Raw genomic sequence first — 14,397 nt, forward strand, 5'->3', positions numbered from 1 at the left:
TCGGGTTTTAGGCGAGGGGTTTGCGTCTAAAGGTTAACGGGGCGCTTGTCCAGGGTCGGACCTCTTCGCCCTGCTGGGCAGCGGTGCGGTGCTGCCGGCTCATGGGGACCTTTGTTCAAAAAAACCTCTTTCGAAGACGTTTCTTTTTTTTTTTTTTAACTGCCGAGAAGGGTAAATAAATGGAAAAATCCAAATAACACGTAATTAATATGCCTCGCTGAATGTCACTGTTGAGTCATGTGGGTTTTTGTGACACGCACCTCCCGTTGTGCTGGATATTAAACATTGCACATAAATAATTTTTATAGCTGGAGTTTGTTTGCCAGACTTGAAAATTGTTTTCATTGAAAACTTGAAACTTTTGCCCTATTTTGTGTGTTTCTGCTGTGTGACGAGAAGCTCTCGTCACACAGCAAAAAGTAGAGTTTGCTGGATCATTGCATCTGTTCATTGATGTGTTCTTCAGTGATTGTAGCTTAATATTGCTTCTGTTAGAAACAATTTCCATCCCTTTAGTTCTTACAGTGACTCACGACTCAACTAAATTCTTAACTAAGTTCTTTAGATTTTTTTTTTAAGAAAACTTCTAAATAGGTCTCTTTGCCCTACATGTTCAGTTATTGGCCTGATTTTCAAAAGCAACGAGCATTCATGAATGGCTCTGTAATCCTAGTGAAAGGCATCTTGTATTTTTAAATATCAAATGGTGTGTTGTATTTTGTGACATGGATTGCAGTGAATTCCTGTAAGCATGGCTCATGGAGTTACTGAACCAAGATAACAATATTCTTTCTTCTGTTTGATAGGGTCTATTTCCAATGCAAACCAGCATGAGTCTTCTATTGTAAGGTTTACTGTCAAAGTGGTATGTGTGATCAGAAAGAAAAAAAAAAGAGTAAAGATTAACTTTTTCCAGTTGGTGTAAGAATGTATCTGAAAGAATATGCATTTCCACCTGGGGAACTTCTGAATACCATGGGAGAAGGCATGCAGGGTTGCACAAAAGAACACTGGCTACAAAGATTGTAGGTCAGAAGGTCATTATTTAAAGGGAAGGGGAGAGAACCTAACCTATCTGCTGAAAAAAACTCTTTCTCAGGTTTCATCTTTGCCTGTCTAGATGGACTTGCTTTTTCTGCAGACTCGCTGACTTTCTGATGAATCATCTGGTTAAATGCAGGACTTGTGTTCTTGAGCTAATGCATTGCTATGGGAATTCTTTATCCTTGATAAGAATAATGCATTTACTATGCTGTCTGCTTGAGAGTAATTATGTCCTTAAGTATTTATTTTCTTGCTTTTAAGTGGTTTGGCTTTGTAAACTTTGTGCAAGATTCATATTTTTTGCTGCTTAGAAACCTGAATCTCCTTTTTTACTAAAGGTTTTCTTTGGGAGTTTTTTTCTAGTATTATATTCAGTAATGTTTGGGTGGTATGTTATACACCTCACCACGATAATTTAGGATTCAGCTAAAGCTGCCATTGACATTTCTTGAAATGGCAAAGTCATACCATAGAAGAGTACTACTTTTTAAAATTTTCCTTTGATTGGGTTAACCTTAATGACACTTTTGTGAAAGTCAGAAAGTCTCTTTGAAACAGTTTGGTTTAAATGAAATGGCAAAACGCGTCCAGCTGTTTTTAGATTTTTCACACTGGCTCAGCAGGGACATGCTGACAGTAGTGTTGCGAAGCTTATAGTATCAAGTTTTTTCAATCATGTGGATCGAGGATTTTGTGCTCTAGCTTTGTCAGCAGAGTTTACTTTGATGCTAATGTTCTGTTACTAGTATTCCCACTCCCGAAAATGCGTATCTGTGTTTCCATCTCTTCCTTTTCTTATTTATCCTTTGTAGTAGTAAGTATACAATTAAAAATGCACAATGGGTATTATTTGGAGCATCACTGCTATTAAAATCAACTTTCAAAATTGCCATGAAATCTCTTCTGGCTTTGCCATATCGATTTTCATAATAGATTAAGAATTAAAGTTATCTTATTCTGTCAAACAGTTCAGGGCTCCCAGGTGTTTTGAGCATGGAAATAGAAGTAACTGTTATACAAAGCCACTGGGCTGAATTTGGCCCCAGAGACACAGAGATGCAACTTCGGGAATGCTTGTACTATGGCTTATTTTACAAACCGCAAGGGAATACGCATGCACAGCAAGTCCTCAGAATGGCTTAGTGAGTGTTTCTTCTGCCTTTTGTGGAACAGGAGGCCCCTGAACTTACAGGGTTGTTACCTATTAGATCTTCAAATCATGCTGTGATAGAAGTAGAACATGGCAGTATATGGGTGTGGGCACATAAATTACTCAGAGGTAAACGGTAATAAAACTTCCAGTGTGTCAGATGCTTTCAGTCCCATTTGGCCACACTTTGCCCCACTTTTTCTCCCTGTAGAAGAAAGGATACATATACTGCAACAAAAGAGAGGTAAACTACACCGTATTTACTCTGTTATTGTGTAGTAGGATGCTGACTTACAACTGTGTGTATACTTGTGGAATTTTATTTGCTACCTGTTTTCTCATGTATTATACTGTGTGATGGACATGTCTTAGTTATTAATTCAGCTAAATTAACATCAAAGTATTTATCTTTGGCTCCAGTGTTGTATGTCCCACTTGTACGTCTGCAATTCCGATGGTAGTGGATGACGGCGTATTTATTTGCTCGTTCCCTCTCTTGCATTCTGTAGCATGAGACAGTGAGGCCCATGTGCAGCACCATCTTGCTTTAGATGCCTCAGGTGCTCAAGCGTCACGTGGGCTACATCTTGGTCTAATGACCTTTAGTCATTCAGCCCAATTTAGGAGGTGTGGCATTTTGTCCAGGGGTTACACACCTTTATATTAGGAAGTATGTAGCTCTGTCACCTCAGCCTTTGTGCTACTCAAATAAGGATAGTAGACATGTGAAGAGGGATTCGGCTGTTCCTGCGGGAGCAATCTCTGGATGGGCAGAATCCCCAAGCAAAGGCCCTCCCTGCCTGGGCAGGTCAGCTCTGTTGCATTTGCAGTAGGAAGTCAGGCCACATTTGGAATGCATCAGCCTGTGTTTCTGCCTGTGACCCCACGCTGATCTGGTGCAGGGTCTAACAACAGAAGCTACCGGAAAACAAAAAGTACGTTATGGTAGAGTTCTTAATTGGGCAAGAGCAGAGAAAGCTAGAGCTACAGCTTTCACAGAAGCCTGTGGGATGCCATGAAGCTTGCTTTCTAATGAATTTGTGTTTGTGGATGTCTTTTTTTTTTCCTAGCTTCTAATAAGATGTCAGCTCAGTTGAAGTTTTTCCTGTCACTGGGGTGGCATTCAAAAGGACAGAGAACTGTGCAGGTTCCTCTCGTTAGCACAGGAGGTGTGCTGCTGTGACCCTGTCCCAGTGGGGAGCATTGTCTCAAAGTTAGTTGAAAGTAGCCAAAGCACTAAAAAGTTATCCAGCAGAGGATGGAGGGAGATGATGAATACGCAGACACACGGTCTCATTATAAAACTTTGTTTCCCTGGGAAACCAGGCTAATTATAACTAGAGTGCATCAAAAGTGAATCTATCCTATAATTCCTCAGTGGTCTATAACTTGATTCCTCCTTAGCTCAAGCAGATTCGATAGCTTTCACCTGTCTGCATCTGGTAACACCAACTGCAGGTGTATGACACTTGTACCATTATGCAAGAGGCCTGATACAGAAAATCATGGGCTTTCTGTTCTCAGCTTCATCTTTCTCCTAATTCCTCATGCGGCCAGGGAGGAAGCAAGGTGCCGACTCCTTAGCTTGCCCCAAGATACAGAGTATTAAGGATGCGCTGCCCTTACGACTGATAGGCAGGTTTGGGATCGTGAGCACGCACAGCAGGTACATGGTGAGAAGCGCTGCCTGTCTTGTCCTCAGGGCGCAGCTCTGGCAGGTCTGGTCACAAGGCAGGGGTGAGGACACGCAGCACTGGGCATGTGCTAAAACTGGCCCTCTTTCCCCTTTAGAAATCTATGAGCTTCCTTTGATTCTCTTGTAGTGTACTCTCCGCACCTATGGGCTGCATTACTGGAAGTCTATTTTTGTGATGTCCCCTAACATTATTCATATAATATTTATTAAGCTGTATGAATGCCACTTACAGAGCATTTCTTTTCTAGTGGCTGATTCTGAGCTGTTAGTTAATAATGAGCAGTCGGCCTGTGCTTTTTAGAGTGTAGTTGAAGAGATTTCCTTGGAAAGTGAACAAATCTCTCATTTAAACAATTCATAACAGATACATGGGTAACATTCTTTGTGAAACCAGGCAATTTTTAACTTGTGTTTTGCAAACACGTTAGTCATAAACCACAAATTCTTCAGCTTCATCCACCAAACCTTATACCCTGAGAGCACGGCCTTGCAAACTGATCCTCTCTCTGGCCCAAGTTCACTAAATAACTGAAGGCTATGCTTAGTTTCAGTATACACATAGTCGCACAAAGTACTCTTAAGCAGACTAAGCCTCAACTTGTAGAAAGTAATGTCTTTCTTATTACAGATCATTAGTAGTACCTATGCGCTAAATAGCTTCTCCACTTTTGTGCAATAGATTCTTTATATCTGAATCAGAGTAGTTGTAAAAACTTTTCACGTGTAGGTTTTGAAGGTATGAAGTCTCACTAAGTCAAAAGCAGCAGCAGAATAGCAACGCGCTTGCTTGTAGTGACACAGAAATGATTCACTATACTAATTTCAAGATCAAGATATGGTGATTTTAGAGATGAAGTAAGTGTGCCTTGTTCCCTTTCCTTCACTTTTTGTGGTCAATATGGTTTATTTATGAATCTGTAAAGAATACTAATCTCTCACATCCAAATGCTTCTTGACCTGCAATGCTGATGCTTCAAATGATAGACTTAGGCCCAAAGTAAAGACCTTATTTAAAAATATACTTCAGTAGGTTTTAAACAAATCCTGAGTGTTGAAAACTTTCCTTTCCTCACTCTCCTACCCCTCCTGCTACAAATTGTGGAGGGATACAGTAATGCTCTGTTTAAAAACCTCCCAAACCTGAGAAGAGATTAAACTCACTATATGTAAGGGCATTTCATGACTGTAATGATAAAAGTTTTGACCCTTCAGTTATAACTGCAAGTGTCCATTGCTGTGATTTGCCCTTTACTGTAAGGAAGTATTTACATATTAAAAAGTTGTTAGCATGGCATGTCTGTGAAAGAACTGCACAGACTATAGTTGAACTGTAATTAATTTTAATGACTAAGGAAATATAGTGCTCATCATAGATCAGCAGACAGATCACACAGCTTCAAATTAACAATTATGAACTTTAGAAATAGAATTCAAAGAGTCTGCCTCTCCAAATCCATTTTATTCATTTGTTTTGACTAGTCCTGATTAATTATTTAAAATTCTTCAGCGGTGAAGATACTTGGGAATGTGCTGTGAAGTGTTAGAAAAAGGAGATCAAACTGCAGCGTTTTACTGTTAAATCATAACTGAGAAACAGGGTAAGATGATAGAATTTTTCAAAAGGTGTTTTCTGTTCGTAGATAACTAAAGTTGCATTTTGTGTCTTTATTTTTATAAATTCATAGTTTAGGAAAGACTTAGCTGCATTATCCTGGCAATGCAATATTTTAAGAGGTTTTACAGTGTTTGTCAATTTTACTGACTTTGTTAAGAAATAAATAATATCCACAGCTAATGAAAAGGAGAATAAATCTTGTAAAATAGTTTGAAATTTGAACAAATTCTTAGACCTTTTTTGTGAGCCGAACTCAAGTATACTGTTATGAAGGTGTACTACTGATTGTCATTGCAAAACTCAGTAGAGGTACAAGTAATAGGCAATTAGGAACAAAGAGTTTGAAAATTACTTTAAAAACTTAGGAGCATCTTCTCAAAACAAACTGTTATGATTATATCTTTCTTTCTCTGTGTAGGCCTTCCCAGCGAATGCAGTTACGGTTTTTGTGTACTGCAGCTCAGTGACGGTGTTCTTCACAGTAATAAAGGTGATCAGTTATCGTCTGCATCTTATGTTTGATAAAGGCGAAGTAATTCAGCAAAAGCTCTCACGAAAAAATGGAAAGCAATGTAAAGATACGGAGGTTCCAAAAGGAGACACAGTTCAGCCCTCAAATCATAGGTAAGGTTTTCATTGCATGTTGCTGGTACATTCTGTGAAAGGGACGAGTTTGCACCGTGGTCCTGCGTAGCAGAAATGCCTACTGACTGTAGGAGAACTCTTTGCAGTTGTGTGAAGAATGGTGCTTAAAAAAAAAAAAAAAAGGTGCTTTTATTTTTGGTGGCTGCACCATGCTTGTGGTGAAACAGGCAGAGCTGCACCAGATTTGGAGGGTGGGGCAAGCAGCTGAGCATGATGAAGGCAGAAGGAAGAGACCTGTATGGGAGGTGCTAAAAGATCCTGGAGAAAACCTGGGAGAAGTTTTTCTGGGAAGCCTTAAGTGCTTGCTCTTTCCTCTTCCTGCTGTGCTCCAATATCACAGCTTTGAAATCCTGAGCTTATGTTGTCTTTGTGTGCTTAGAGTGACTTTCCTCTCAGATCAAAACCAAATGCTAGTTGCTTTTCCTCCTTTTGTGTTGTTGTGGCTGCCTATGATGTGTCTGTGGTCCTGTTCATGAGGAAAGCTAGACCCGCTTTTATTCCTCGGGGACATTTGGTGAGTTATTTGCAGCCACTCTACAGAGGAGTCAAGTACTGTGTCTTTGCAAATAAGCAATCAAAGTCAATAAGGCTGCTTTCCAGGTTGAGATGGTATTAAAAGTAAAACCAGTACTGGGCTAAAGACTAGTACTGACATTTTCTAGGTTTGTGTATAGGTAGAATATTTGCTGTAGACCTCCTGGAGTAAATGGAGACCTCTCTCGATGTTTTTTCAAGCTTGAGTCATACAAACAAATGAAGCTGGCAAGTGGCTTCTAGTGTTCCCAAGTGTTATGGCAGATATAAAAAATGCTGAAATAAGGTGCGTGTTAAATCATATAACTGTTCTTCCTTAGGAGGGCCTAGGCACAACAGTGCATTATGTAGTACTTAATCAGAAATAAATACTTAGTATTTTGACCAGATGAATGACAGAAGTTATTAAACAGGCACTGGTATTTGACAGGTTGGTTGAACAAGTTTTTGAAGCCAGGTAACTACAAAAAAATAATGTGAAAAAGTGACTGAGACACCCCAGTTTAGTAATTTTATAGCTTTATATATAACTGTAGAGTTTTAAAAGTGTGTTTTTCGTAGAAAAAAAATCCCAGCCTCACAAACAAACAAAAAAGCCCAAACTCACACTTCTTGGCATTTCACTACACGACTACACTGTTGATTTTGATTTTGATTTTTAAAAATGAATTTTTGTTGTTTGTTGTGTTATACCTGAGAAAGAGAACATATGTTGGTTCTTGTTGGTAAATCTTGTCCCAAAAGTACTCACTCGTATCCATGGAAAAGCTAGTAGAAAATATCTGTAAAAAGAGTTAGTAGATAGTTGAATGCATCCACAAAGAAAGTGATCAAAAAGTTGCCTTATAACATATGAAATTAGTAGTGGATATATACTTGCCTTGGCTAAAACCAGAGGAACAACTTTATTTTATGCTCTGATAATTGTATTAGTACACATTATGTTTTGTATTTCAAATAGTTGTTTGATGGGAGGTTTGTAAATAAACAGACAGAAAAGCAGTATCTACACAAAGGTGCGGTCAAAGGATGTAAAAAGTAAAAATTGTGAAAGGATTAGTGTTTGACTCTTATGTCTAATGAGAAGCCACTATCAGCCTTTTCTGCCATAAATCTGTGTGCATCAGGCAGGCTAAATGACATTACATGCACATAGAGAGTTTGAAGAGATGTTGTTGTATTTCTCATAGTAATGCTCTACTTCCTAAGACACAGGAAACATTGTATATTGAGGGATTTTTTTAAAATTTTTTTTTTAGCAAGTTGTCTTGGTAAGGAAGGACACCAAGGGGTTACAGTATTTTTCAGCCCTGTGCTTTTAGCATTGGAGGGGAAAAACGTGCTGTCACTTCACTGTGCTGGGCTACTTCTTCCTATTCTGTTGTTACTCCTCAGCTTCTTCCCAAAACTCGCTGCGATTGTCTGTGGGAAGAAGCATTGCTTCATTTTTTTCATTTGCTTTCTTTTCAGGAATAACACCCAGGATGATGATGTCGTTGGTGAGACCAACCAGGATGACTCTACCCAAACAATTCATGACAGTTCAAGGGCGCAGGCTGTGCACTCGCCAAACTCACCTGGAGCAACGGTTAGTGCGCAGTTTTCTATAATAGTGTCTTTACTTTGTGCAGCACATGGCTTACACCGTGGAGTTTTGTCTTGCCAGGCACTGGTCACCTGACCCCTGAGAAGGAAGGTTTGTTAGTGGATCTACTAGGTATACCGCTGCTGTCGGTCAGCCTTGTCCTAAAGGTTTGGGTTTGCAAAGCTGGAACTGATATACATAATTCTGCGCTTTTTAGGAGGAGTCTGTCTGCTCTATAGATACCAAATGGCCTTTCTAAATCTTGCCAAGAGCAACTCGTTTTGTGGCCACTTTAGGAGAAGGGAGAGGCTACCACGATCAGAGCAGCCTCTTGGTGCCTTGGAAGGGATCTGCTCCTGGAATATTAATAATTTAGTTTCCTATAACTAGACTTATGCTTAGAAAATGAACTCAATGCCTCTCTTGAGTATTTAAACAAACAAAAAAACCCCCATTATTTAAATCTAGGAGGTGTCTACATGAGGTTGAAAATACATCTATGCACATTTCATGCTATTGGTCATACTTTTAAAATCAATAGTGTATGAAGGGATGAAGGGGATGCATGTTGATGTTTCTAAAGAAGAAATAGGAAACACGCATGAGAAAAAATTAAGAAACAGAATAACGATGTCTGTGTAATCTTAAGCTACTCCCCATACAGACTGTGATAAAATCTTTAATTATGTGATCCCATGCTATTTTTTCTACAGGACTCCTGCTTCAGTGAGTACAGAGGATGGTTAGTGATCTCTGAATAAGTAGCTATTTGATACTTCTTTCTGTTTTCATATCCCTCCACTCCCACCTTGTATCCCTATTAAAATCCTGATCTGAATCAGAACTATTTCCTCATTTCCTGGAGTGTTTTTACCTTTTCGTAGCATCTGTATTTTTCACAGACATTAGCAGTTTGGGTTTTTTTTTAATTTTATGAGGTAAAATATCTTTCACCTTGTTTCTGTCTGAGTCCTCAGTATTCTGGTATTTGTCCATTCTGCAAACTCATTTCTTCTTGGGATCTCATCCAAGTCTCCCACTTTCAAGCATGTAGGATGTGTCTTGTGAAATCTATTCTCCTGTTCTTGCTGCCAGGATACAACCATGACATTTTAGGAGATAATTACAGAATCACAGAATGTTTGGGGTTGGAAGGGACCTCAAAAGATCATCTAGTCCAACCCCCTGCCAGAGCAGGATCACCTACAGTAGATCACACAGAAACGTATCCAGGGAGGTTTGGAAAGTCTCCAGAGAAGGAGACTCCACAACCTCTCTGGGCAGCCTGTGCCAGTGATCTCTCACCCTCACGATGACAAAGTTTTTCCTTATGTTTTTGTGGAGGCTCTTATGCTCTGGTTTGCATCCATTGTCCCTTGTCCTGTCACTGGACATCACTGAGAAAAGCCTAGCTCTGTCCTCTTGACGCTCACCCTTTGCATGTTTATAAACATTAATGAGGTCACCCCTCAGTCTCCTCTTCTCCAAGCTAAAGAGACCCGGCTCCTTCAGCCTTTCCTCATCAGGGAGATGTTCCACTCCCTTCATCATCTCTGTGGCTCTGCGCTGGACTCTCAAGCAGTTCCCTGTCCCTCTTGAACTGAGGGGCCCAGAACTGGACAGAATATTCCAGATGTGGCCTCACCAGGGCAGAGTAGAAGAGCAGGAGAACCTCTCTCACAGAATCACAGAATGTTAGGGGTTAGAAGGGACCTCTGGAGATCAGAGTCCAACTATTGACCTACTAGCTACTCTGCTTCTAATACACCCCAGGATGCCCTTGGCCTTCTTGGCCACGAGGGCACATTGCTGGCTCATGGGCATCCTGCTGTACACCAGGACCCCCAGGTCCTTTTCCCCTGCGCTGCTCTCCAGAAGTTCAGTCCCTAACCTATACTGGCACATGGGTAGTTCTTTCCCAGGTGCAAGATTCTACAGTTGCCGTTGTTATATTTCATAACATTTCTACCTGCCCAGCCCTCCAGCCTGTCCAGGTCTCTCTGAATGGCAGCACAGCCTTCTGGTGTGTCAGCCACTCCTCCCAGCTTTGTGTCATCAGCAAACTTCCCTTGTCCAGGTCGTTGAGGAATGTATTGAATAGTACTAGTCCCAGCACTGACCCCTGAGGGACCCCACTAGACACAGGCTGCCAACTGGACTCTGCCCCATTGACCACAACTCTCTGGCTTCTTCCCTTCAACCAGTTCACCATCCACCTCACTACCTGATCCTCCAGACCATACTTCCTCAGTTTAGCTGTGGGAATGCTGTGGGAGACGGTGTCAAATGCTTTACTGAAATCCAGATAAAACACATTCACTGCACTGCCATCATTCATCCACCTGGTTATGTCTTTATAAAAGGCTATTGGGTTGATCAAACATGACTTCCCCTTGGCAAAACCACGTTGACTGCTCATAATTATCTGCTCTTGGTTTTGATGCCTGTCAGGCAGAAGAGAACCACATTATTTTTACCCAAGAACTTTTTTTCTAGTTATGCACTTAGGCTGTTGAACTGAGACTTGCGAAGTATTCCTCCAGAGTATTGTGTTTAACTTTGAGCTCCCACATACGCTGATGTGCTGATGAGAATCCAGCAGAGGCCTCCAAGGTGATTGAGGAATGAGGTACATGATGTATGAGGACAGGCAGATGGGATGTTCTAGCCTTTGTAAGGCTAAAACCTTTCACAAGACTAGAAGATCTTACTGCTGGCTTCAGCTTCCAAAGAGTAAGATACAGAGAAGATTGGGCTCTCTCTTCTTGGAGGTGCCCAGTGACAGGATAAGAGACAGTGGCTGCAACTTACAGCCATGGAAAGCTCTAACTAGATCAATTAGATCTAGTGTTGTTTTTGTGTGTTTGTTGGTTTGTTTTTATTTTTGGTTGTACATTTTTTTCCCCTACTAAGAGGGTGGTCAAACACTGGAAGAAGATGTCTTTGGAGATAGTCAAAGCTTTGATGGAGATGACTCTGAGCAACCTGCTCTAACTGTACCTGCTTTGAACATGTGTGTATGGTGGAGAACATCTGGACTAAATGACCTCCAAAGCTTCCTTGCAATCTCAACGATTCTACAATAATTTAATGGCTCTGTCATCTAGTTTTCCATTGAGAAATTGTTACCAAGTACTGGAGACCAATCTTTTTGTTTTACTGCTTTGGAAACATGTAGCTGGAAAAGAGGAACAAATTAACATGTTCTATTCCTTAATGATTAAAAAAAAATCCAGAGTAGGCACTGGAAAATTTTTTTGTTTGTTTGTTTGGTTTAAACTCTTAGATTATTTTTTTTTCCCCAAATGGCACACACAATTGCAGTGATGCAATTTGGAGCATGACTGTTTTATAACTATCTTCCTCACCTACCCCTTGCATTTTGTGCAAGGTACGTGTTCAAATTTCAGTTATGTCAAGCAAGTTATCAATGCTGTAATTAACCTTTGATTAGATAGCTATTGCATTGATAGATGCTTTTTCTAACAGAATTTAATAAATGCCCATGCTAATTTTGCATGTTTATTTTTAGGAGCTGCCAACACAGGAAACTATTGAAGATCTCAGAGGTATTTTAAAGGCTTTATAAATCCCTTTAAACCTTTGTTTAATCATTGCTCACCACCAAAAAAATGGCATGGGGGGCCTCAAGGCAGACTCAGTTGTGCCTCGTGTTAGGAGCTGAATGGGAAAGCTTGAGAAAACAAAGACTGAGCTTCTCAACTGTGAGCCAAGCTGTTTGGGATGCAGCCGTTCGTGAGCATGCAAGTAGCGCTCCCCCTTTTTGAGATGGGGAGATGAAAGAACCTTCCCATTTTGTTCTTGGGAAACACTATGCCTCTGTGAAGCATTGAAGCAGGAAGCCAATGCTCGGATCCCATCTTAAAGCTCTTAAACATCTTTTGATTGGAGATTCCTGTTGCGATTGTTGACCTTTAGCTCTGTAGTGTATACTGCAGCTCACCTTGCTTTGTCTACTAGTTCCAGTGCTTGAGATGTCTCAGTGTATTTTATTTTATCTTCTTTTTGTTAAGGCTGATCACTACAACCTATGGATCATTTAGAAATATCACAAAGTGCTGTAGCAAACTTATGCTGCACTGGCTTATTCTTTCTTTCATCTCTCCCTAAGTGGGGATAATTCGGGAAAACATTTTTTTTTTTAATCTGCTTCATGAGCTATTTTGTTCATTTAAATTAAATAGACATGCTGCTACACCTGTCCTGACCTGGAAGGATTCCAGCTTGCTTATATAGTATTTCACGTGTGGTTAACAATAAAGATCCTTATGTAGGAACTGTTCTAATCAGCTACATCATCTTTGCTCTGCTCTGCATCAGATTTTGCTAGCTAAATGTCATACTTCAATGATGCACAGTGTTCATGTTTGTGAGACCTAACTCCCATTTGTTTTTTAATAGGAGTTACGGTATTAGAAGACCAGGCTGCGCCACCAGTTTCATCTACCTCACCCTGTGGAAAAGCAGATATATTACCTGTTTCTACAGCCTCCGCTTCAGGTACCACCACATCAGCAATAGTGACAAAACCAGCTGCTATGGAAACACTTTCTGGCGGTGGAATAAATGAAAAAGGAGGGAGCGGACAGCCATATGGCCAGCGTGGATCCCAAGATATTCTTGTGGACAGAGATGTAGCTAAAAATTTCTCCAATATTTCTTCATCCCAAGGTGATATTTTAAGGACTGGAGTTTCTTCAGACCCATGGGACAGTGAAAATTCAGTTATTTCGGATCATTTGAGTAATCCTAAAAGCTACAAGAGAGAGAAATTGCCAGATGGATCACCACAGACAGGCTTTACCAGTAACTGCCTACAGCGCGATGCCATTGCAACCAAAGATCCTGAGCACGTGGAAAGTTCTTGCGATGCTGCTAATACCCATGAGGACCTTGATTGCTCGGACAGTGAGACTGCTGTTGCAGTTGTGGACAACTCTATTCTTGGAGACCAGCTATGTGAGCCCATTAAAATTGTCATCACGATGAGCACTACACCAAACACCACCCTCAGTGACCTAGCGGGCTCTGTCCACCTAAAGGCTCTGGGAACTGAGAGAACGAGCTCAGCTCTCGAGTCTGGTATAGTTACAGCAGGCTGGCCAAGTCAGCAAACTAATGAGCAGCTCAGAATCCCTGTTATCACTTTTGACCTGTCTGATGACAGTAAAGGTAAGACTTGCCCAGAAGTTAGTGAAAGCGAAAGAACTCCAGAAAATTTAAGGGCAGAGCTGTCGTCCAACCAATGTTCTGGCTATGAATCGGGTGATGCAGTGAAGGAACACAGCAACCCAGCAAATACTCCTTTAGAAACTAACACTTGTTCAGACCCAAATCGGGAGAATGCTTCTGAAAATGTCCAGACCATGGATTTAACTTCTAAGGAAGACCAGCAAAACCTAGACCCACAGTCCTGTAGAACTGCTCATGAGAAGAGGCACATGCGGGTGCTGAGCGTAGACAGTGGGACAGATGTGCTTTTAAGTAAGAATTTCATGGAAGTATCTGACAAAGAAAAGACCTTACCAACCTCTAAATCAGATCTAGAAGCTAAAGAAGGGCAGGTGCCCAATGAATCTAACTTTCTAGAGTTTGTCTCCCTCCTGGAATCCATTAATACCTCAAAGATGAAGACATCTAATCAGATCACTGTCAAAACAGAGACAGCAAAGGAGAACAGCTTTGTTGGAGGTATGATGCATGGCTTACAACTCTTTTGGACTAAAGAAGTTGCAACTAGTTACATTATTTGTAGCAACTTAACCTGAGATCTGCAGTAGTTCAAATTCCCGCAGGAGAATTTTTTTTGCTGGTAGGGCCAGGGAAGGGCTAGGCTCAGTTGGACAAGGTGACTTAGTGAAAGTGTCATAGTGTCAGCTGCAGTTCTTTGAATATTTTCATTTTTCTTGAACATTCTTCCTTTGGAAAACCTAATTCCAACTTTAGTAGGTATCCAGTGTTTATCTAGTATGCTGTACTAGAATAGCACACATGTAGCAGACTTGGATTTCTGGGATGCCAAAGATATCTTACAAAAACGTGTATAGCTGTATCATTAGACCTGCCTTTGCCTACCTTAGGATGTGCATGTTGAAAAGTATTTAATG

At 40.7% G+C, this 14,397-nt stretch overlaps 1 protein-coding gene across 1 annotated transcript; it reads left to right on the forward strand.

Annotated features, from left to right (window-relative positions):
- Positions 1-5,923: 5,923 nt before the first annotated feature.
- Positions 5,924-13,981, forward strand: LOC104276362 (pecanex-like protein 2; the record flags this gene model as incomplete). The annotated part of the gene is made up of 4 exons (XM_009872648.1): positions 5,924-6,129; positions 8,155-8,272; positions 11,802-11,838; positions 12,692-13,981. Coding segments are annotated over 4 exons (1,651 nt in total), but the record flags the coding sequence as incomplete, so codon positions are not given.
- Positions 13,982-14,397: the final 416 nt, after the last annotated feature.

This window comes from Apaloderma vittatum, unplaced genomic scaffold (genome assembly GCF_000703405.1).
Source record: "Apaloderma vittatum isolate BGI_N311 unplaced genomic scaffold, ASM70340v1 scaffold19327, whole genome shotgun sequence".
Classification (NCBI taxonomy): domain Eukaryota; kingdom Metazoa; phylum Chordata; class Aves; order Trogoniformes; family Trogonidae; genus Apaloderma; species Apaloderma vittatum.